A 22,407-nucleotide genomic window follows, 5' to 3' on the forward strand; every position below is an offset into this window, starting at 1 on the left:
AGGGAGAGGTACACTGTGGTGCTGGGATGCTCACAGCCAGCACTGTACCTTCTTGCACCTCCTAATCTTCTCTCATCCAGTCCTCAGACACCATAGGGTCCTGCTGAGTTGGTGTGGCCCATAAGCAACATGGTAGACTAGAAAGAATACAGATCGCTGGGTCACTGCTAGTTGCATTCCCCGGCCACGTTCTGTAGTCGATACTGGTCAGCTCTGGATGGAGTCAGTTTTACGTCTGTCATTGGCCCCAGTTCTGTCCTTAGTACGTGGTTCTTGTGCTTAGCAATAGAAAAGAACCACCTGGGAGATCTGGCGAAGAATAGATATTCTTGGGGCGCCTGGGTGGCTCAGTGGGTTAAGCCTCTGCCTTCAGCTCAGGTCATGATCCCAGGATTCTGGGATCAAGCCCCGCATCAGGCTCTCTACTGAGCAGGGAGCCTGCTTCCCCCCCCCTCTGACTCTTTGCCTCCTTGTGATGTCTGTCAACTAAATAAATAAAATCTTAAAACCCTTTTAAAAAAAAAAATAAATAAAAATAAAAATGGATATTTGGTTTCCATCCCTCAGCAACACCAAATCTGGAGGATGTGGGGGTGGGACCCAAGAAGCTGAATTTAACTGGCAATGGAAGCAGTATTCTGGCTGGGTGAGACCATGAAGGTGAAGGGTTACACCAAACCACCGTCTCTTGTCCATCCAGGTGTTTTTGAACAAACAGGATGGGACAGGGGGAATCATTCAAGAAATATGACCAGGCTGATGGGCGAGTGAACTTAAGTGCCACTTCAGTAATTTCTATCACTGCTTCAATAGTAAATATACCCAACTCCCACTTCAGCCTTCTGCATTTTACTTTTTAGACCTGGGTAACACTTAGTTCAGTGGTTCTCAGCCATTTTTAGATGTGATCACAAAACCATTTGAAATTCCTCTGTGACATCAAAGAGAGAATAGGGGACTTGTGGAAAATCTTCCATTTTGTTCTGGTAAATGATTAATAATGGAAAATAAAATGCCAGAGGGCGGTGTAATTAAGATTAAAATAAACCTCAATTTTAGAAAATAGGGCAAAGAAATCATTCATAATCCTACCATCACTTTTTGAGCATTCCAAGATTTTGTCATTTGCAGATATATCTTTACACGTGTGTGATCAGTGTATCTACAATTTTCGTCTAATATTCTAACATATGTCTTCCATGTGTTTGATATTTCTTTAAAATTTTAATTTTTCTTTTCTGGTGGGTAGATTACCTTGTTATTTTTTTCTTCCTAGATAATTCACTTGCCTTCAGTTACTTACTAATCCAACTTTCTTTTTGATAATATAGATAAATTATTTGAAATGTTTGAGATACTTCTAAGATATTTGAAATATTCTAAACATGCAAAAAATTATGGAGAATGGCCCAGGAAATACCCATGTACACATCGCCTAGAGTTAACAAATATTTTAATGTTATTTCTTTTTTTTTTAAAGATTTTGTTTATTTCTTTGAGATAGAATGAGAGCAAGTGAGAGAGAGAGGGAGCACAAGCAAGGGGGCAGCAGAGGGAGAGGGAGAAGCAGACTCCCTGCTGAGCAGGGAGCCTGACTTGGGGCTCCATCCCAGAACCCTGGGATCATGACCTGAGCCAAAGGCAGACGCTTAACCAACTGAGCCACCCAGGTGCCCCTCTAATGTTATTTCTAATCTGATGTCAGAGTTTGGATTATGTAATGTCAAGATAAGGCCTGGACTTCCAGGCATGGCTACAGCTACAGAAACCGCTATGTTAAGTGTAATCAGCTCTGTTTTCTTGACACAGGTTTTATGATGGACGACAGCCTGTGTTGGCTATCACGGATCTGGACATGATCAAAATGATACTAGTGAAAGAATGTTATTCTGTCTTCACAAACCGGCGGGTAGGCATCAGTTTAGTTTTAATTCACAGATTGATTGATTAATTTATAAAGCTCTTATTTGGAAATAATTATAGATTCATAGGAAGTTGTCTCAGGAGATCCCATGTCCCGTGGCCTTCAGATTATTTCCCCTTAGGTAATAAAACTATAATTTGTATGGAAATGGAAATTTACATTGGTTCTAGCCACAGAGTTAGATTAAGATTTCAAGTTTTATGTGCACTTATTTGTGTGTGTGTGTGCGCTCGCGCGCATCTCTGAATATTTATCTTACACGTAGATTTGTGTATCCACTACCCAAGTCACGTTAGAGAGGTTTTCCATCACCAAAAATCTCCCTCTTACTTTTCTTTCATAGACACGGTGTATAGCTTGTTTCTTCATTGTCTCAGGGTCTTCACCAAAGCAAACATTTTTTTTAGACCAGTTTATCCTTTTTTCCTTTTATGGTTTGTGAGTTTGGCATCAAGTTTGGCATCTTTACCTAGCCCCAGGTCCCAAGACTTTCTCCAAGTATTTAGTTTTATGTTTTATATTTAATATATTATCTTATGTATTCTATGTTTTACATTTATAATGTAAATCTTATATAGTGTTATGTTTTACATGAAGTCTGTGATACATTTTGTGTTGTAATTTTTTTAAGTTGTATTTGTATTTAAATATTCAATTAAGTATTCAGTTAATAGATTGTTATTAATGGAGTGCTTTATTAGTTTGAGAGGTAGAGTTTAGTGATTCATCAGTGGCATATAACATGCAGTGCTCATTATATCAGGTGCCCCCCGTATGGCTTATCCCATCCCCTCCCCCACCTCACCTCCAGCAACCCTCAGTTTGTTTCCTATAGTTAAGAGTCCTGTTACTTGTGAGGTGTGAAGTTGAGGTCAAAGATCTTTGTTTTTGGCCAATGGATGTCTAATTGCTCTAGCACCATTTGTGAGAAGACTCTACTTCCTCCACTGAATTGCTTTTGTACCAGGATCAAAATGGAGTTGGGGGGCGCCTGGGTGGCTCAATGGATTATGCCTCTGCGTAGGCAAAAGTCGTAATACCAGGGTTCCGGGATTGAGCCCCACATCAGGCTCTCTGCTCAGCAGGGTGCCTGCTTCCTCCTCTCTGCCTGCCTCTCTGCCTACTTGTGAGCTCTGTCTGTCAAATAAATAAGTAAAATCTTTAAAAAAAAAAAAATCAAGTTGGGCCTATGGGCGTGTATCTGTTTCTCATTCTTTGTTCTGTTCATTGATCTCTGTATCTCTCCCTCCGCCAATACCAGGCTCTCTTGATTACTGCAGCCATAGAGTAAGTCTCCGCATTGTGAATAGTGATCCTCCCATTTTTTTTTAAGATTTTATTTATTTATTTATTTGTCAGAGAGAGAGAGAGAGCGAGAGCGAGCACAGGCAGACAGAGTGGAAGGCAGAGGCAGAGGGAGAAGCAGGCTCCCTGCGGAGCAAGGAGCCCGATGCGGGACTCGATCCCTGGACGCTGGGATCATGACCTGAGTCGAAGGCAGCTGCTTAACCAACTGAGCCACCCAGGCGTCACCTCCAATTTTTTTTTGTTGTTGTTGTTTGAATTGTGTTAACTATTTTAGCTCCTTTGCCTTTCCATTCAAATTTAGAATCAGCTTATCTTTGTTTACAAACAGTTTGCTTAGATTTTGATAAGAATTGATTTAAGCCCATAAATCAGTTTGGGGGAAATCTATGTCTTTACTAAGTCCTGTCTTTCTAGGCATGAAATTTATTTTTTCATATGTAGGTTTTCTTTGATTCTTTTCACCAACATTTAGTTCTTCACGTAGTTAATGAGCACCTAAAGTATTTCAGTGTTTTGGGGTGATTATAATTGTTACTGTTTTTTTAATGTGTTTGACATATTTGTTAGGGTCTGTAATCAAAGGAACGAGACTGATACAAAGCGAAGTTCAAGCAAAGCTTTATTTCGCGCCAAGCATCGAGAATCAAATCAACCTGTCTGTCGGTCCACTTAAGATTTTCTGCATTGACAATTATGTCACCTAAAATAGGATCACTACGATTTTTATCTTTCCAATCTATATACCTTTTTTTCTATGTTTCCTCTCTTGGGCTAGCTAGAATTTCCAATGAGATTTTAATAAGAGCAGTGAGAGTGGACATTTTGTCTTGTTCCTGATCTTAAGGGGAAGCATTCAGTCTTTAACCAATTAAAAAAATTTTTTGTTTATTTACTACAACTAAAAGTATGTATTTTTTAAGGTGCGCAGTGGGCTGTTGTAATGTATGTTTTTACATTTTGAAATGATGAACACAAATGAATTAACATAACCATTACCACCCAGAGTTACCTTTATGTAAGATGTAATATATAAGATCTATGTAAGATCTACTTTTTTTTTTTTTAGCAAATTCAGGTATAAACTTCAGTGTTTACTATGATCACAATACAGTACATTTAGTCTTCAGATATTTTTCTTCTTATAACCAAAAGTTTGTACCATTTGATTAACAACTGCCCTTCACCCCCCTCTCTAGGTTCTCATAACTATCATTCTACCCTCTGTTACTGAGCTTGGTTTTATTTTTAGGTTTCACTTATAAGTGAGATCATACAGTATCTATCTGTCCTTCTGTGTCTGATTCAGTTGTACTTATTAGCATGTTGTCCTCCAGGTTTATCCATGTTTTTTGGAGAGCACAGGATTTCTCTCTTTTTAAGACAATGATATTCCATTTTCTTTTCTTTTTTTAATTTAATTTTATTTTTTCAGTGTTCCAAGATTCATTGTTTATGCACAACACCCAGTGCTCCCTACAAATTCCATGTTCTTTATGCATTCACCTGTCTGCTTACATTAAAGTATATATTAATGGGTAAGTATTTACTATTGCATTTCATTAGTCCAAATTTTTCATAGATCACTTGTTCCTTCTTCCTGTCTTCCTTTGTGATTTCGTGGGTGTTTTTTATGGGGGAATGCTCTCGTTCCTTTATTTTTGCCTTTTCCATATGTACTCTAGGTTTTTGCTTTGCATTTACCAAGAAGCTTACATGAAACTTTTTATAGTCTTATAGATATAGCACCCTTTTTAAGCTCATAAGAACTTAACTTTGTGGACGCCTGGGTGGCTCAGTGGGTTGGGCTGCTGCCTTCAGCTCAGGTCATGATCCCAGGATCCTGGGATCGAGTCCCATGTTGGGCTCCTTGCTTGGCGGGGAGCCTGCTTCTCTCTCTGCCTCTGCCTGCCATTCTGCCTGCTTGTGCGCTCTCTTTCTTCTGACAAGTAAATAAAAAAAAATCTTAAAAAAAAAAAAAGAACTTTGTTCTCATTCAAAACCTCAGTGCTTTTACTCCCCCTCTATTTTATGTATTTGAATTCACAATTTACATATATTTATACCATGTATCCATAAAACAAATTCTTATAGGTATTTTTAATTGTTTTATCTTTTACACTTGAGTTATAAGTGATTTGTATATCGCCATTATAATATTACTGTATTCTGAATTTGAGTATGTACTTACATTTACCATTGAGTTTTGTACTTTCATATGATTTCATGTTACTAGTAAGTGTCCTCTCTTTTCACCTTTAAGAACTCCCTTTAGTGTTTCTTTTTTTTTTTTTTTAAAGATTTTATTTATTTATTTGACAGACAGAGATCACAAGTAGGCAGAGAGGCAGGCAGAGAGAGAGAAGGGGGAAGCAGGCTCCCTGTGGAGCAGAGAGCCCGATGTGGGGCTCGATCCCAGGACCCTGAGATCATGACCTGAGCCGAAGGCAGAGGCTTTAACCCACTGAGCCACCCAGGCGCCCCAACCCTTTAGTGTTTCTTGTAAGGCAGTTTTAGTGGTGATGAAATTTTCCACTTGTGTTTATCTGGAAGTGACTTTCTCTCTCCCTCATTACCTGCTTTTCCGGGTAAATTATTTGTGGTTGCTAATGTTTGCTTTGGGGGGTTTTTTTGGTTTTTTTTTGTTTGTTTGTTTGTTTTACGACTTGATTTTATTTCACTCTCTTGTGGCTTTCAAGATTTCTGCTGCTAGATCCACTGAATAGCCTTGTAAGTGTTCCCTTGTCTGTGATGAGCTCCTTTTTTCCTGCTGCTTTACAGGTTCTCTGTCTTTGATTTTTGACATTCTTTTAATAACATGTCTTGGTAAAGTCTTTTTGGGATTCAATCTGATTGGGGACATTTTTTTTATTATTTTGTTAGTCACCATACAGTACATCATTAGTTGTTTCTGTAATGTTCCATGATTCATTGTTTGCGTATAAAACCCAGTGTTCCATGCAATACGAGCCTTCCTTAATACCCATCGCTGGGCAAACCCATTCCCCCACCCCCTCTCCCGTAAAACCCTCAGTTTGTTTTCCGGAGTCCATAGTCTCTCGTGGTTCGTCTCCCCCTCTGATGTCCCCCCCTTCATTTTTCCCTTCCTTTTCCTAATGTCCTCCATGCTGTTCCTTATGTTCCACATGTAAGTGAATTATGCTGAGTGAAATAAATCAAGCAGAGAAGGACAGTTACCATACAGTTTCACTTATATGTGGAACATAAGAATAGTGTGGAGGACTGGGCACCTTTAACCTTCATAATCCAGATTTCCGTGTATTTCCCTAGGTTTGGGAAGTTTTCAGTCCTCAACATCAGCAACTGCTTGGTCCATTAGATCAAGAGCTGTGGGGGCTCATTGTGGCCGTGTTGCTATTTGCCTGTTCAGTAGCACCTCCAGATACAGCGTCAGTGGACTGGGGCAGGCAGAATGGTGGCCAAGGTTGGTGCTGCACACACATTCACCTGTGGGCACTTGACGGTGGAGTCAAGAATGGAGGCACATGCCCCAAATGAGGGCTAGGCCCAGTAGCAGGGGCCAAGGACGAATGCAGGCACATAGGTAGCAAGCACTGCGTGCTGTCTGTCTGCACTCATTTGACTTCAGGGGCTAGCCACTGTTGCATGCATGGCACTGGGGCTTGTGACCGGAGTTCAGGCTGGCAAAGTACAGGGTTTAGCTGTGGACTCGTGGCAGTGCAGTCCAGTGATAGGAGTCAGGCCTGGCCTTAGGCATCTGAGAAGCTGCTGGAACCTGGGCTGGTGTTGTACCTATGTCCAGTCACAGAGGCCAGGGTGGCTTCTGGTGCAATTTCCAGGGCTCAGGGTGCTGATGGTGGCACTGGCTGAGGCAAGTCCAGTAGGGGCAGAGGGAGCAGAGCTGGACTCGGGCAGCTGGAGTCTGTGAATATGAAAACCTGTGAGACCATCAACAGCAAAATCTTAGAGGGTGCATGGTGCTCTACCTGCTGTTGGTTCCTTAGCAGCTCAGGCTGCTAGGGTCTTCTGCAGAACAGGACACAGAGAAACATGGTCGCTCATGCCAGGTGGCTAAGGCTGGTAGTCCTGTCCCTCTTTGTTCCTAGCTGTGTCTAGACGAGTCAGCCGTGCCAGTCTCTGGGTGGGGTGAATCCAAAGTGCATCATTTGTACCATGCTCTGAAGGGGTGGGGCCAATGGCCACTCACCCTTCTGCCCATTTACCAGGAAGGGGAACTATCTCAGGTCAGAGGGGGTCCTCTTGGTGCTGAGCAGTGCCGGCCTGGGTCATGGGGTGATACAGGCAAAATGAAGCTAATCTCCCTATTTTTCTTGTAAAGTTCTTCTCAAAAGTTTTGCCCCACTGTGTTGTTGAAAGTCCTTCAATGGACTCCTAAGCTCTGAGGCCTATTTTTTTTATTGTGATAATTTTTTAAAATTTATTTTTTATTTATTTTCAGCATAATGGTATTTATTGTTTTTGTACCACACCCAGTGCTCCATGCAATCCGTGCCCTCTATAATACCCACCACCTGGTACCCCAACCTCCCACCTGCCCACCACTTAAAACCCCTCAGATTGTTTTTCAGAGTCCGTAGTCTCTCATGGTTCACCTCCCCTTCCAATATCCCCCAGCTCCCTTCTCCTAACTCCCCATGACCACCATGCTATTTGTTATGCTCCGTAAATAAGTAAAACCATATGATAATTGACTCTCTCTGCTTGACTTACTTCACTCAGCATAATCTCAGTCCCGTCCATGTTGCTACAAAAGTTGAGTATTCATCCTTTCTGATGGAGGCATCATACTCCATAGTGTATATGGACCACATCTTCCTTATCCATTCGTCCGTTGAAGGGCATCTTGGTTCTTTCCACAGTTTGGCGACTGTGGCCATTGCTGCTATAAACATTGGGGTACAGATGGCCCTTCTTTTCACGACATCTGTATTTTTGGGGTAAATATCGAGGAGTGAAATTGCAGAGTCATAGGGAAGTTCTATTTTTAATTTCTTGAGGAATCTCCACACTGTTCTCCAAAGAGGCTGCACCAACTTGCATTCCCACTAACAGTGGAAGAGGGTTCCCCTTTCTCCACATCCCCTCCAACACATGTTGTTTCCCGTCTTGCTAATTTTGGCCATTCTAACTAGTGTAAGGTATTATCTCAATGTGGTTTTGATTTGAATCTCCCTGATGGCTAGTGATGATGAGCATTTTTTCATGTGTCTGATAGCCATTTCTATGTCTTCATTGGAGAAGTGTCTGTTCATATCTTGTGCCCATTTTTGAAATGATTGTCTGTTCTGTGTGTGTTGAGTTTGAGGAGTTCTTTATAGATCCTGGATATCAACCTTTTGTCTGTACTGTCATTTGCAAATATCTTCTCCCATTCCATGGGTTGCCTCTGTTTTCTTGACTGTTTCCTTTGCTGTGCAGAAGCTTTTGATTTTGATGAAGTCCCAGAAGTTTATTTTGGCTTTGTTTCTTTTGCCTTCGGAGACGTATCTTGAAAGAAGTTGCTGTGGCTGATATCGAAGAGATTACTGCCTATGTTCTCCTCTGAGGCCTATTTTTGTTTGTGGATAGATGTCTGATTGTTGTCCTTTGTGGGGTGACAGAGGCTGGAGTGTCCTGTTCCATCATCTTCATGATACCATGTCAGTCTTTCCTCACTGAGGTAATGTCAGGTGTAGGGTTTTAGATGCTCTTTATTAAGCAGAGAAAGTTCCTTCTGTTCTTTGTGAGTTTTTATCATGAATGCATAGAGTTTGGGAAGATGGGGGAAAGATTGGAGATAGTTAGCTTGGTAGGCCAGTCCCAAGCTGAGAAATAGAATTATCTCTTTTTCTTTCTGTCCCTTTGGAGAAATACAGAGGGAAAAGATCTCCACGTAACTGTACCATTTATTCACAATAACATATAGATTCCTAATGGTTTTAGTCTTCAATACTGTTTTTTTAAAGAATCACCATAACAAGACATCTGTTTTTCCAGATGTGCATGCTGTACATATATGTAAAGACTGAAGTGCTCTGAGGCAACATGCATTGCCAGTCTATTTGGCTGCCTTCCATCTTTGCAATTCTACTCTGCATAGCTTAAGAGAATGTACTAGTTGTTAATTGTGTGTATTCTCCTAGAGATATAGTTTCCCTGCCAAATTATTCCATACCATCTTTATATTGGAAAGGAGATTGGGACATAAAAGCTGGAAAGCATATCAGGTGGCTGGATGCCTCCTTCAACCTTGCAGGAAGTTTGGCATTTGGGATAAATATCTATTAAGCATCTAGCATATGGCCTACTATTAAGTAAGCAATCACTAAATATTTGATGAGTAATTCACACCTATTTAACAGATTTTCTACAAACTTGGAGATCTCCAAAACTTATGTGGGGTAAAATGTTTTTCTTTGACTAGTTTCTTGGTCCAGTGGGATTTATGAAAAATTCCGTCTCTATGTCTGATGATGAAGAATGGAAGAGAATACGAACATTGCTGTCTCCAACCTTCACCAGTGGAAAGATCAAAGAGGTAAGAAAGACGAGTTAAAAAGTTAAGGAATACATCTGGGGACAGGTAGGAAATAAGAACATATTCCATTTCTAGGGAGAAGTCTGCTATATTTGGGCTTCCTAAAAATGGTCTTTTCTCTTTCTGTCCTAGAAAACACATGATAAGATTTGTCATTAAACATCTCTTACTCTGGCTGACTTATTTTGCTTAGTATAATACACTCTAGTTCCATCTACATTATTGCAAATGGCAAGATTTCATTCTTTTTGAAGGCTGAATAATATTTCATTATGTATATATGCCATATCTTTTTTTTTTAAGGATCTCACTTATATGTGGAATTTAAGAAAGAAAAAAGATAAACGAATGGGAATGGGAAAAAAGAAAAAAGGACAGAGGGAAGCAAGCCATGAGTGACTCTTAAGGAGAGAACAAACTGAGGGTTGATGGAGGGAAGAGGGTGGGCTAGGGGCTAGATGGGTGATAGTTACTAAAGAGGGTACTTGTTGTGATGAGTACTGGGTGTTGTATGAAAGCGATGAGTCATTGAATTCTACTCCAGAAATCAATATTGCACTATATGTTGAGTAACACAATTTAAATTAATTAAACAATTAATTAAAAATAATTAATTATGGGGCACCTGGGTGGCTCAGTGGGTTGAGGCCTCTGCCTTTGGCTCAGGTCATGATCCCAGGGTCCTGGGATTGAGCCCTGCCTTGGGCTCTCTGCTCAGCAGGGGCCTGCTTCTCTCTCTCTCTCTGCCTGCCTCTCTGCCTACTTGTGATCTCTCTGTCAAATAAATAAATAAAATCTTTAAAAAATAATAATAACTAATTATATATTTTTTTATATTTTATACATTTATATATAATTTAGATATATAATTAATTTATAAAAATAAAACAATTAATTTTAAAAAATTAATTGAGTAAACACAATTTAATTTTTTTTTAAAGTCCCCTACTGCTCCATGTTTGTGAAAGCCAGATCAGTCTGGAACTTGATTTTCCAATTTAACTTCAGGTGGTGGCATATTTTGTGTGTAGATGTTCCCCATCATTGGCCAGTATGGAGATATGTTGGTGAGGAACCTGAGGAAGGAGGCAGAGAAAGGCAAACCTGTCAACTTGAAAGAGTAAGTAGGAGTCCAGTTGCTGGGATTCCGACTCTGTCACGACACTTTCCAGCTGCTGCCGTAAAGCCCAGTTCTCTCTGTTGAGTTACTCCAGCAAACAAGCGGAAGTAGGCATGTGGTGTTAAACTCCGATGGGCGAGCCACAAAGAGGTAACTCACCTAGAAAGGCAGGGCAGCCAGAAGAGAAAAGGATTGGCTCTTGCTTTCGGGAGCAAGGATTAAATTATCTACTTAATTGTCACTTTGGTTATTCTGGAAGACCAAAATACATTCTTGAAATGAAGAAACAGAATTGTACCAAAGTTTTGAGAGTAGAATGTGTGCAGTGGCGGGAGGGGAAGGTACATATTGGCAGGCAGTGGGTGGGGCAGAAAGTTACAAGATGGAATGGGAACGACTTTTAAAAGTATCGTGATTTTTTGTGTGTGGATATTTGCAAAATGCTAAATATTAACTTTTATTACCACTTTTCCTTCCTTTAACCTCAAAATAGCTAAAGTCTTACACACAGGGCATGGGTAGGCTGACCATGTCATTTAATATCTAAATTTGGGTATTTTTTAATCATGCAGAAATAACTGAGGTACACTGCGTTATCCTGTGAAAACGAGGAGCATATGATCACTTAGTTACAGGCTTCTGTGAACCAGTTTTGGAGTGATCTACTATTTTTCTGGGAACATTCAGAGTTCTTACCTTTTCCAGAAATGAGTGAGTCCTCAGGGCAATCTCAGATCGATGGAGATGAGACAGAGTGGGTCTTTCAGGAGCCTTAGCAGGGGTGTAGAGAAGAAGGGATGGTGTTCCTGGCAGCGCAGAACAGGGTGTTGGTGTTCTATAATGTGCTGAAGAGGAATCAGCTCTGAGCACAGATACTCTGTGAGAGAGGATCCAGATCAGTTTCACAGCTCGTGGCTCCATGAGGAAGAGTTAATTATCCCACCATTTGTCCTGCTCAGACACAGTGCTTATCCACATTCTGCTGCCCATACTCAAAACACACTACTGTGATTTGTCCGATTTTGGGTCTCTATCCCTCCATGACTGAACTCCTTGAGCTCGCAGGTGTGTCTAACATGTCACAGTGTCCCCATCACCCCTAGCACAGGGCTAGCTGCATCACTGGCACCTCACAAGCCCCTCTGAGTGTGATGGCATCTAGACTCTTCAGATGGTGCAGCAGCTGCTTCTGAATGTGTGGCTTTTGTCTTGTCTGGACGTCGGAATCTACGTGCACTTTCTGCTGCGTGTGTTGGATTAAGATAGTAAAGAGGTGGTGATTTTAATTATACATGTTTTTTCTTTCTCCACAGCATCTTTGGGGCCTACAGCATGGATGTGATTACCAGCACATCGTTTGGAGTGAACATTGATTCCCTCAACAACCCACAGGATCCCTTCGTGGAAAATGCCAAGAAGCTCTTCAGATTTGAGTTCTTTGACCCACTTTTGTTCTTAATATGTATGTACACTACTGTTTTTTCTTTTCTCTTTCTCTTCCCTTCCTTCCTCCCACCCTTCCTTCACTTTTTTCTTTCTTTCTACAATAGCTTTATTGAGCTATTATTCACTTACTATATATGTTACCCATTTAAGCATATAAAATTCAGTGGTTTTTATGGCCTCAGTATCTATCAGCAAATGAATGTAGAAAATGTGTACACACACACACACACATACACACACACACGTATATACATATATACACAATGAAATCTATTTAGCCATAACAGGAAGGGGATCCTGTATTTGTGACAACATGGGTGGAATTTAACTAAGTTAGAGGAAGACAGAGACACCTGGGTGGCTCAGTTGGTTAAGCTGCTGGCTTCACCTCGGGTTGTCATCCCAGGGTCCTGGGATCGAGTCCTGCATCAGCTCCTTGCTCAGCAGGGAGCCTGCTTCCTCCTTCCCTTCTGCCTGCTTCTCTGCCTACTTGTGATTCTCTCTCTCTGTCTAATAAATAAATTTAAAAAATCTAAAATAATAATAATAAGTTAGAGGAAGACAAATTCTCTTATGAGCTTACTTCTGTACAGAATCAAACATCCCCCCCCAACCCCGAAACCAACTTCATACAAAAACAAGGTGAGATTTGTGGTTACTAGAGGCAGGAGACGGGGGTGGGAATTGAATGAAGGTGATGAAAAGGTACAAAGTTTCAATTATAAGATAAAAAAGTACTGGCTTATAATGTCCAATAGGATAAGTATAGTTAACACAGCTGTATGAAGTGTTTCAAAGTTGCTATGAGAGTAGATCCCAGAAGTTCTCATCACAAGGATTAAAAAATTTTATTTTGTAAATACATGAGATGATGGACATGTTATTGTGGTAATCATCTCTTGATATATGTGTGTCAAAGCCTTATTCAGTATACCTTAACTTGTGTAATACTGTGAATCTGTAAACTCAAACTGAAAAAAAAGGTTTTGGTGCATTCAAATATATGGGCAACCATTACTATAGTCAATTGTTAGACCATTGTTGTCAACTCAGAAATCTGTACTTTTTTTACTATCACTACCTACATTTCTTAGTCCTAAGCAGCCAGTAATCTACTTTCTGTCTTAATAGATTCTGGACTCTTCATAGAGATGGAACCATAGAACATCTGATCTTTGTGGCTGCCTGCCTTCATTAGTGTAATGTGTTCAAGGTTTATCCATGTGGCACCATGCATCAGTACCTTTTTTATTTTTATGGCCAAAAAATATTCCATTTTGAGGACATACTGCATTTTATTTATCCTTTCATTATTTGATGGACATTTAGGTTGTTTCCAGCTCTTGACTATTATGAATAGTGGTGCTATCCACATTCACGCCCAGGTTTTTGCTTGATTACCTGTTTTCAAGTCTCTTCAGAATGTACTCAGGGGTGGATTTGCTAAGGTATGTAGTTAATTCTGTGTTTAAGTCAATAGGGAACTGCCAAAGTATTTTCCATAGTACCTACACCATTGTACATTCCCAGTAGTAAAGTGTGAAGGTTCTGATTTCTCCATCCTTTCCAACACTTGGCCAACACTTTTCTGTCTTTTTTAATGATGTCTCTTTAATGATCCACTTAATGGGTGTGCTCTTGTTTTGCATTTTCTTTTTTTTTTAAGATTTTATTTATTTATTTGACAGAGATCCCAAGTAGGCAGAGAGGCAGGCAGAGTAGGGGGTGGAAGCAGGCTCCCCGCTGAGCAGAGAGCCCGATTTGGGGCTTGATCCCAGGATCAATGACCCGAGCCGAAGGCAGAGGCCTCAACCCACTGAGCCACCCAGGTGCCCCTGTTTTGCATTTTCTAATGGCTAGTGTGGTTGAACCACTTTTTATATGCTTGTTGGCCAATTTTTTAAAATTTCTTCTCAGTGTTCCAGAATTCGTTGTTTATGCACCACACCCAGTGCTCCATGCAATACGTGCCCTCCATAACACCCACCACCTTGGTGTCATATCTAAGAATTCATTGCAAAATCTGAGGTCATGACCACGCCTGAGTTTTCTTCTAAGAATTTTGTAGTTTTAGCTCTCATATTTGGGTCTTCGATTCCTTTTGGGTATTTTTGTTTAAGGTAAGAATTCAACTTCATTCTTTTGCTTGTGACTATCTTTCTGTCTCAGCACCATTTTTTTTTTTTAAAGATTTATTTATTTATTTATTTGACAGAGATAGATCACAAGTAGACAGAGAGGCAGGCAGAGAGAGAGGAAGGGAAGCAGGCTCCCCGCCAAGCAGAGAGCCCGATGTGGGACTCGATCCCAGGACCCTGAGATCATGACCTGAGCCGAAGGCAGCGGCTTAACCCACTGAGCCACCCAGGCGCCCCTCAGCACCATTTTTTGTAAAGACTGTCTTTCTCCATTGAATGGTCTCAGAAACCTTCTCAAAATTCCACTGACCATAAACACATAGTTGTATTTTTGGAGTCTAAATTCAATTCCACTGATCTGTATTCCTGTCTCTATGCCCGTACTACATTGCCTTGATCATCATAGCTTTGTGGTAAGTTTTGAAATGGGAACCTGGAGTTCTACAACATTATTCTTATTTTTCAAGGTTGTTTTTGGCTATTCTGGGTCACTTACAACTCCATATGAATTTTAACTTTAGAATGCCGATTTCTACAAAGTACCCAGCTAGGATTCTGACAACAGAATGCATTAATCTGTAGATTAATTCAGGAAATCTTGCCATCTTGACAATGTTAAGGTTTCTGATCCATGAACATGTGATGTTTCTCCATTTACGTATCTTCTGTAATTTTTCTCAACAATTTTTGTAGTTTCCAGAACATAAGTTTTGCACTTCTTTTGTGAAAGTTATCCTTAAGTATTTTATTGTTCTCAATGTTACTCTAAATGGAGTTTTATTCTTAATTTCACTTTTGGATTGTTCAACATATAAACATAGAATTGATGTTGTATGTGGATCTTGTATCCTGAAACCCTGCTAAACTTTATCAGTTCTTAAGATTTTTAGTTCATTCCTCGAGATTTTCTATATAAAACATCATGTTATCTGATAATACAGATGGTTTTACTTCTTTATTTCTTTTTTTAAAGATTTTATTTATTTATTTATTTGATGTTATTTATTTATTTGACGAACAGAGATCACAAGTAGGCAGAGAGGCAGGCAGAGAGAGAGGAGGAAGCAGGCTCCCCGCTGAACAGAGAGCCTGATGTGGGGCTCGATCCCAGGACCCTGAGATCCTCACCTGAGCTGAAGGCAGAGGCTTAACCCACTGAGCTACCCAGGCACCCCTACTTCTTTATTTCTTATACGAATGTCTTTTATTCTTTTTCTTGCCTACTTCCCCAGCTAGGACCTTTAATACAGTGTTGAATAGAAGTGGCAATAGAGACATCCTTGTTTTGTTTTTACTCTTAGGGGAAAATGCCCGATCTTTTGCTGTTAAGTATGGTGTTAGCTATGAGCTTTTCATGGATGCCCTTTAATAGACTGAGAATATTCCCTTCTATTCCTAGTTTGATGAGTGTAATTATTGCAAAAGGGCATCGTGTTTTTGTCAAATACTTTTCCACACCTATGGAGATGACTATGTTATTTTTGTGTTTTATTCTTTTTTTTTATAATTTTTTATTTTTTATAAACATATATTTTTATCCCCAGGGGTACAGGTCTGTGAATCATTTGTGTTTTATTCTATTAATATGGCGCATTACACAAACTCACATTGCTGGGATAAACCCCTCTGGTATATTCTTCCTTTGCTATATTGCTGGGTTCAGTTTGCTAGCATTTTGTTGAGGGTTTGTGCATCTCTGTCATAAGATACATTGGTCCATAGTTCTCTTTTGCCATGATACCTTTGTCTGTTTTTAGTATCAGGATAATACCTCCCTCATAGAGTATGTCTGGAAATACTACGTCCTCCTCTCTTTGGGGTAGGATTTATTCACAATTGGTGTTGATTCTATTTTCAACATTTGGTAGTAGAGTTTCTTCACTACTAACGCAATGTTTTTCTTGTCTTTAAGATTGTCTACTTTTTTAATGTCCATTTCCTGTTTGTATCTCCCTGGGAATTTTTCTGTTTCATCTAAGTTACCTAATCTATTAGCATGTTCTTGTTCGTAGTATTACAAGATACCACCATATTATTGTAAGATAGCACCTCACACCAGTCGGAATGACTAAAACTAACAAATCAGGAAACAACAGATGTTGGCAAGGATGTGGAGAAAGGGGACTTCTCTTACAATGCTGATCGGAATGTACACTGGTACAGACACTCTAGAAAACAGTATGGCGGTTCCTCAAAAAGTTGAAAATAGAGCTACCCTATGACCCAACAATTGTACTACTGGGTATTTACCCAAAGAATACAAAAAGGGGCACCTGCACCCCAATGTTCATAGCAGCAATGTCCACAATAACCAAACTGTGAAAAGAGCCAAGATGTCCATTGGTAAGTGAATGGATAAATAAGGTGTGGTGTGTGTGTGTGTGTGTGTATATATATATATATATATATATATATATATATATACACAATGGAATATTACTCAGCCATCAGAAAGGATGAATAATTACCACTTACATTGACATGGGTGGAACTGGAGAGTATTATGCTGAGCAAAATAAGTCAATCACAGAAAGACAGTTATCATATGGCTTCACTGATATGTGGAACATAATACAGATCATAGGGGATCCTATGGATTCTATGGATCAAAGAGGATCATGGGGAGGGAACACTGAATGGGAAATCATCAGAGAGGGAGGATAAAAACCATGAGAGACTTTTGTCTACAGGAAACAAACTGAGGGTTGCTGGAGGGGAAGTAGGTGGCGGGATGGGGTAATTGGGTAAAGGGCATTGGCGGGGCATGTGATGTGATAAGCACTGGGTATTACATGCAATTGATGAATCACTGATCTCTGCTTCTGAAACTAATAATATACTATATGTTAATTAATATACTATATGTTAATACTATATGTTAAATAAAATAAAAATTTTTAATGAAAAATAAAACCTTTTTAATGTTAGCATAAATCTCCCCTTTCATTTCAGATGATAGAATTTGAATCTTTTCTCCTTTTCTCTTGATCATCTAGCTAAAGATCTTTTGAAAGAAATCTGCCTTGGTTTCCTTGATTTTTTTTTCCTATTGTTTTTTTTTTAATTTTATTTATCTATTTGACAGAGAGAAATCACAAGTAGACAGAGAGGCAGGCAGAAAGAGAGAGGGAAGCAGGCTCCCCTGCCGAGCAGAGAGCCCAATGCGGGACTCGATCCCAGGACCCTGAGATCATGACCTGAGCTGAAGGCAGCAGCTTAACCCACTGAGCCACCCAGGCGCCCCCTCCTATTGTTTTCTATTCTTCGTTTCATGAGTTTCTGTTCTTTTCTCTATTGTTTGCTTCCATCTGCTTGCTTAATGTGCAGTTTGGTCTTGTTATTTCAGCATGTTTAAGATAGAAAGTTGGGTTGTTGATTTGAGATCTTGGTCCATTTTGAATGTAGACATATAGCAGTTTTTCTCTCTGGTGACTACTTTTGCTACATCCCTTGAGTTTTGGTATATCATACACATTTTATCAGTCTCCAAGGAATTCCTAAGTGCCCTTTTGACTTCTTCTTTGAACCATTGTTATATAGCAATGTCTTGTTTAATTTCCACATATTTGTCAATTTCCTAATGTTCTTTCTGTTTTGATTTCTAATTTTATTCTATTGCAGTTGAAGGGCATATTCTGCATTATTTGCATTCTGACAACAATTTCTTAAATGATACAATCAATTGAAGTAGCAGATCATGGTCTTGTTTATCCCAAGTGGCTCTGGTACAAAAGATAAAAGGCTAAGAGATCCAGGAATGTTCTCCTGTTCCTTTAGTCACTCCAGAGATATCCAAGAGGCTGCTGATCTCACTACTGTAGTGGTGGCCCTTATGTATGACTTGCACTGGCTTAGTCCTTCGCTTGAAAGTTGGAGGAAAGGTCATAGAGGGAATGACTCCTAGTTTCAGTAACTCCTTGTGTCTTTTGCTTTTCTAATTGGTAGACCAAATTATAATTGCTCTGGGTAAATTTTCCATTTTCACTGTGCTTTCTGTTGTTCTTTTTCCTTACAGTATTCTTTCCATTCCTGACCCCGGTTTTTGAAATATTCAATATCTCTGTGTTTCCGAAGAGTGTTACCGATTTTTTTACAAAATCTGTAAAAAAGATCAAAGAAAGTCGTGTCAAAGATGAACAAAAGGTAAATCTGTTGACCGTTAACATGCAGTATTTTACTTTTTGGTAATTGAGCTGTATGCATCTGATGTGTGCTCTTCTATGTAATTTTTAGGGTGGGTAGAGAACTGTAGTATTCAGATCAGAAGAGTTCTGTCATTTTGGGCAGAATGAAGAAGGTGGAGGTTTAGGAGCCAAAGAGGCAACAATTAAAATTTAGTAATAAGCATGGCAATTAGTATGTCACTGCACAAGATTTGTTGAGAGAAAAACTGCGACTTCCCCTCAATAAATTGTCAGAGGATAAAAATCACTATGTAAAAATCATTTTCCGGATAGTATAATTTTGCCATATCTTATATTGGTAGAGGTCCTTTCAATTTCAGGCCCTTACTTTACACATTCTCCAATGAAGTTCCTATCAGACACCTGGTGTCTGTATTAAATTTGAGCCTGTGACAGGCTGGAGTGGGCAGGAGACTGCAAGATGGCTGAACCTGCTTTGCCTTCCTGAGACCTGGCAGCCAGAACAAGGATGTATGTGGGACAGGGATACAGGGCTGGGTCCCTCAGGATGTCACTGAAGATTCCAGAGTCTGGAAGGGTGGGGCATCGGAAGATACTGAGACAGAGGCTGCTGGTGGACCCACCAGAGGTCAGGGGATTGATCTATGTGGCCATTCATTAAGAATTGAAGCTGGAGAAAAAAAGAACTGAAGTCAGGGACTTTATCCTGAGGAACCAGGCATGACAGGAAAGGGAGCAGACAACTCTTTGGCCAGAAAGCTATGTTCAAAAGCCAGACAAGCTAAAGATCAGAGAGGGCAAGGACCAAAAATCAGTTGGACGTGATGGCTGGATTCCTATCAGAGAAGCATTCAGCTCTTCAAGTTTCATATCTGGATTTTTTTTTTTCACTGATGACTCAGACAACAATATTCAGACTTCTGGCCATAAAGGGGCAATATTCTCAGGAAAGAAGTTAGATATTGCACCCCTGATTTATTTCTGACTTCATAAGTGACATTTTACCATTGAAACTTCTCATTCTACTTCCAGCACCGAGTGGATTTTCTCCAACTGATGATTGACTCCCAGAATTCTAAAGAAACAGACACCCATAAAGGTGAGCAAGGAGAGCTTCTGAGGGCCAGCAATGGGGAGGTTCAGAAGCAAGGGGTGGTTCTGAGATGCAGAGGAAGATTTTTAGCAGATGGAGTTTCTGCAAATTGAAGAAAGACACATGTTCAGATATAAATGGTAGCCAGAACCACTTTCCAGAAGCATGCAGCCACAATTCTCTTCTGTACTTGAAGGGCAGCCATAAACACGGCAGTTGGTGGTCTGGTCTACATCAGAACTTTTGGGGAGCTTGCTTCCAATGTCAGTTCTCCAGTTAAATCAGACCCTCTGAATGGGAACCTCTACCTGGAAATTTGCATCAAGTCTTCATCACATCAGGAGATACTTGGCCCCAGTGTTGGTGACCTTCCCCTGGAACACTTGGTTGAACTTGTGTTCACTGCCTTAATGTATTATAAAGTTTTATTTTTCATTTTGTAATTAAGAAGTGACGTGCAAGATGCCTTTGCGCTTATGTAAATACTGTGTTTTTCTTCAAACATTCATCGATTACTTTTATCATGGATGGTATTTAATTGAAACTATTATTCCTATAATGGCTTCAAAATGGTGACTTTCTAATTCCATCATTTCTTCTACATTTATGGGTGATAGTCCATTATAAGGGAGCTTCATGTTCTCTCTCATTAATTTATTTATGTCAGTCTGATCTCATATATTCCTAACTTAGTCTCTTAAATCATTCTTTATTTGGATCCTCAAATTCACTCAGGTTTGTCCATTGGAAGCCCTTGCAAGTGGGATCATGTGTGCTTTCTTTTCTCTTTTTTCTTTTCTCTTTTTCTTTTCTTTTCTTTCTTTTTTGGGGTTCTGTTTTGTTTTGCTTTGAGTAGATTTTTTTAAATTTATTTATTTTCAGCATAACAGTATTCATTATTTTTTCACCACACCCAGTGCTCCATGCAATCCACGCCCTCTATAATACCCACCACCTGGTACCCCAACCTCTCACCCCCCGGCCCTTCAAAACCCTCAGAATGTTTTTCAGAGTCCATAGTCTCTCATGATTCACCTCCCCTTCCAATTTACCCCAATTCCCTTCTCCTCTGTAACACACCTTGTCCTCCATGCTATTTGTTATGCTCCACAAGTAAGTGAAACCATATGATAATTGACTCTCTCTGCTTGACTTATTTCACTCAGCATAATCCCTTCCAGTCCTGTCCATGTTGCTACAAAAGTTGGGTATTCATCCTTTCTGATGGAGACATAATACTCCATAGTGTATATGGACCACATTTTCCTTATCCATGCATCCGTTGAAGGACATCTTGGTTCTTTCCATAGTTTGACAACCGTGGCTGTTGCTGCTATAAACATTGGGGTACAGATGGCCTTCTTTTCACTACATCTGTATCTTTGGGGTAAATACCCAGGAGTGCAATGGCAGGGTCATAGGGAAGTACTATTTTTAATTTCTTGAGGAACCTCCACACTGTTCTCCAAAGAGGCTGCACCAACTTGCATTCCCACCAACAGTGGAAGAGGGTTCCCCTTTCTCCACATCCCCTCCAACACATGTTGTTTCCTGTCTTGTTAATTTTGGCCATTCTAACTGGTGTAAGGTGATATCTCAATGTGGTTTTAATTTGAATCTCCCTGAGGGCTAATGATGGTGAACATTTTTTCATGTGTCTGATAGCCATTTGTATGTCTTGATTGGAGAAGTGTCTGTTCATATCTTTGGCCCATTTTTTGATATGTTTGCCTGTTTTGTGTGTGTTGAGTTTTGTTATAGATCCTGGATATCAACCTTTTGTCTGTACTGTCATTTGCAAATATCTTCTCCCATTCTGTGGGTTGCCTCTTTGTTTTTTTGACTGTTTCCTTTGCTGTACAGAAGCTTTTGATCTTGATGAAGTCCCAAAAGTTCATTTTCGCGTTTGTTTCCTTTGCCTTTGGAGACATATCTTGAAAGAAGTTGCTGTGGCTGATATCAAAGAGATTACTGCCTATGTTCTCCTCTAGGATTCTGAAGGATTCCTGTCTCGCGTTGAGGTCTTTTATCCATTTTGAGTTTATCTTTGTGTATGGTGTAAGAGAATGGTCGAGTTTCATTCTTCTACATATAGCTGCCCAGTTTTCCCAGCACCATTTATTGAAAAGACTGTCTTTTTGCCACTGTATATTTTTTCCTGTTTTGTCGAAGATTAATTGACCATAGAGAAGAGGGTCCTTATCTGGGCTCTCTACTCTGTTCCGCTGGTCTATGTGTCTGTTTTTATGCCAGTATCATGCTGTCTTGGTGATCACAGCTTTGTAGTAAAGCTTGAAATCAGGTAACGTGATGCCCCCTGTTTTATTTTTGTTTTTCAATATTTCCTTAGCGATTCAGGGTCTCTTCTGATTCCATACAAATTTTTGGATTATTTGCTCCAGTTCTTTGAAGAAAACTGGTGGAATTTTGATCGGAATGGCATTAAAAGTATAGATTGCTCTAGGCAGTATAGACATTTTAACAATGTTTATTGAGTAGATTTTTTAATAGCAGTTTTTTTTAAAGATTTTATTTATTTATTTGACAGAGAGAGAGATCACAAATAGGCAGAGAGACAGACAGAGAGAGAGATGAGGAGAAGCAGGCTCCCTGCTGAGCAGAGAGCCCTATGCGGGACTCGATCCCAGGCCTCTGGGATCATGACCTGAGCCGAAGGTAGAGGCTTAACCCACTGAGCCACCCAGGCGCCCCTTAA

General features: G+C 39.9%; 1 protein-coding gene across 1 annotated transcript in view; it reads left to right on the plus strand.

Annotated features, from left to right (window-relative positions):
• LOC131819112 (cytochrome P450 3A12-like) overlaps positions 1 to 22,407 on the plus strand; it is a 63,292-nt gene that overhangs the window by 23,435 nt on the left and 17,450 nt on the right. Inside the window, 6 exon segments of the mRNA XM_059153861.1 lie at positions 1,810 to 1,909; positions 9,636 to 9,749; positions 10,781 to 10,869; positions 12,183 to 12,331; positions 18,469 to 18,578; positions 19,631 to 19,697. Of these exon segments, the coding sequence (XP_059009844.1) occupies positions 1,856 to 1,909; positions 9,636 to 9,749; positions 10,781 to 10,869; positions 12,183 to 12,331; positions 18,469 to 18,578; positions 19,631 to 19,697 (583 nt within the window). The 5' untranslated portion in view covers positions 1,810 to 1,855.

The sequence above is a fragment of the Mustela lutreola genome, chromosome 17 (genome assembly GCF_030435805.1).
Source record: "Mustela lutreola isolate mMusLut2 chromosome 17, mMusLut2.pri, whole genome shotgun sequence".
NCBI classification, from domain to species: Eukaryota; Metazoa; Chordata; class Mammalia; order Carnivora; family Mustelidae; genus Mustela; species Mustela lutreola.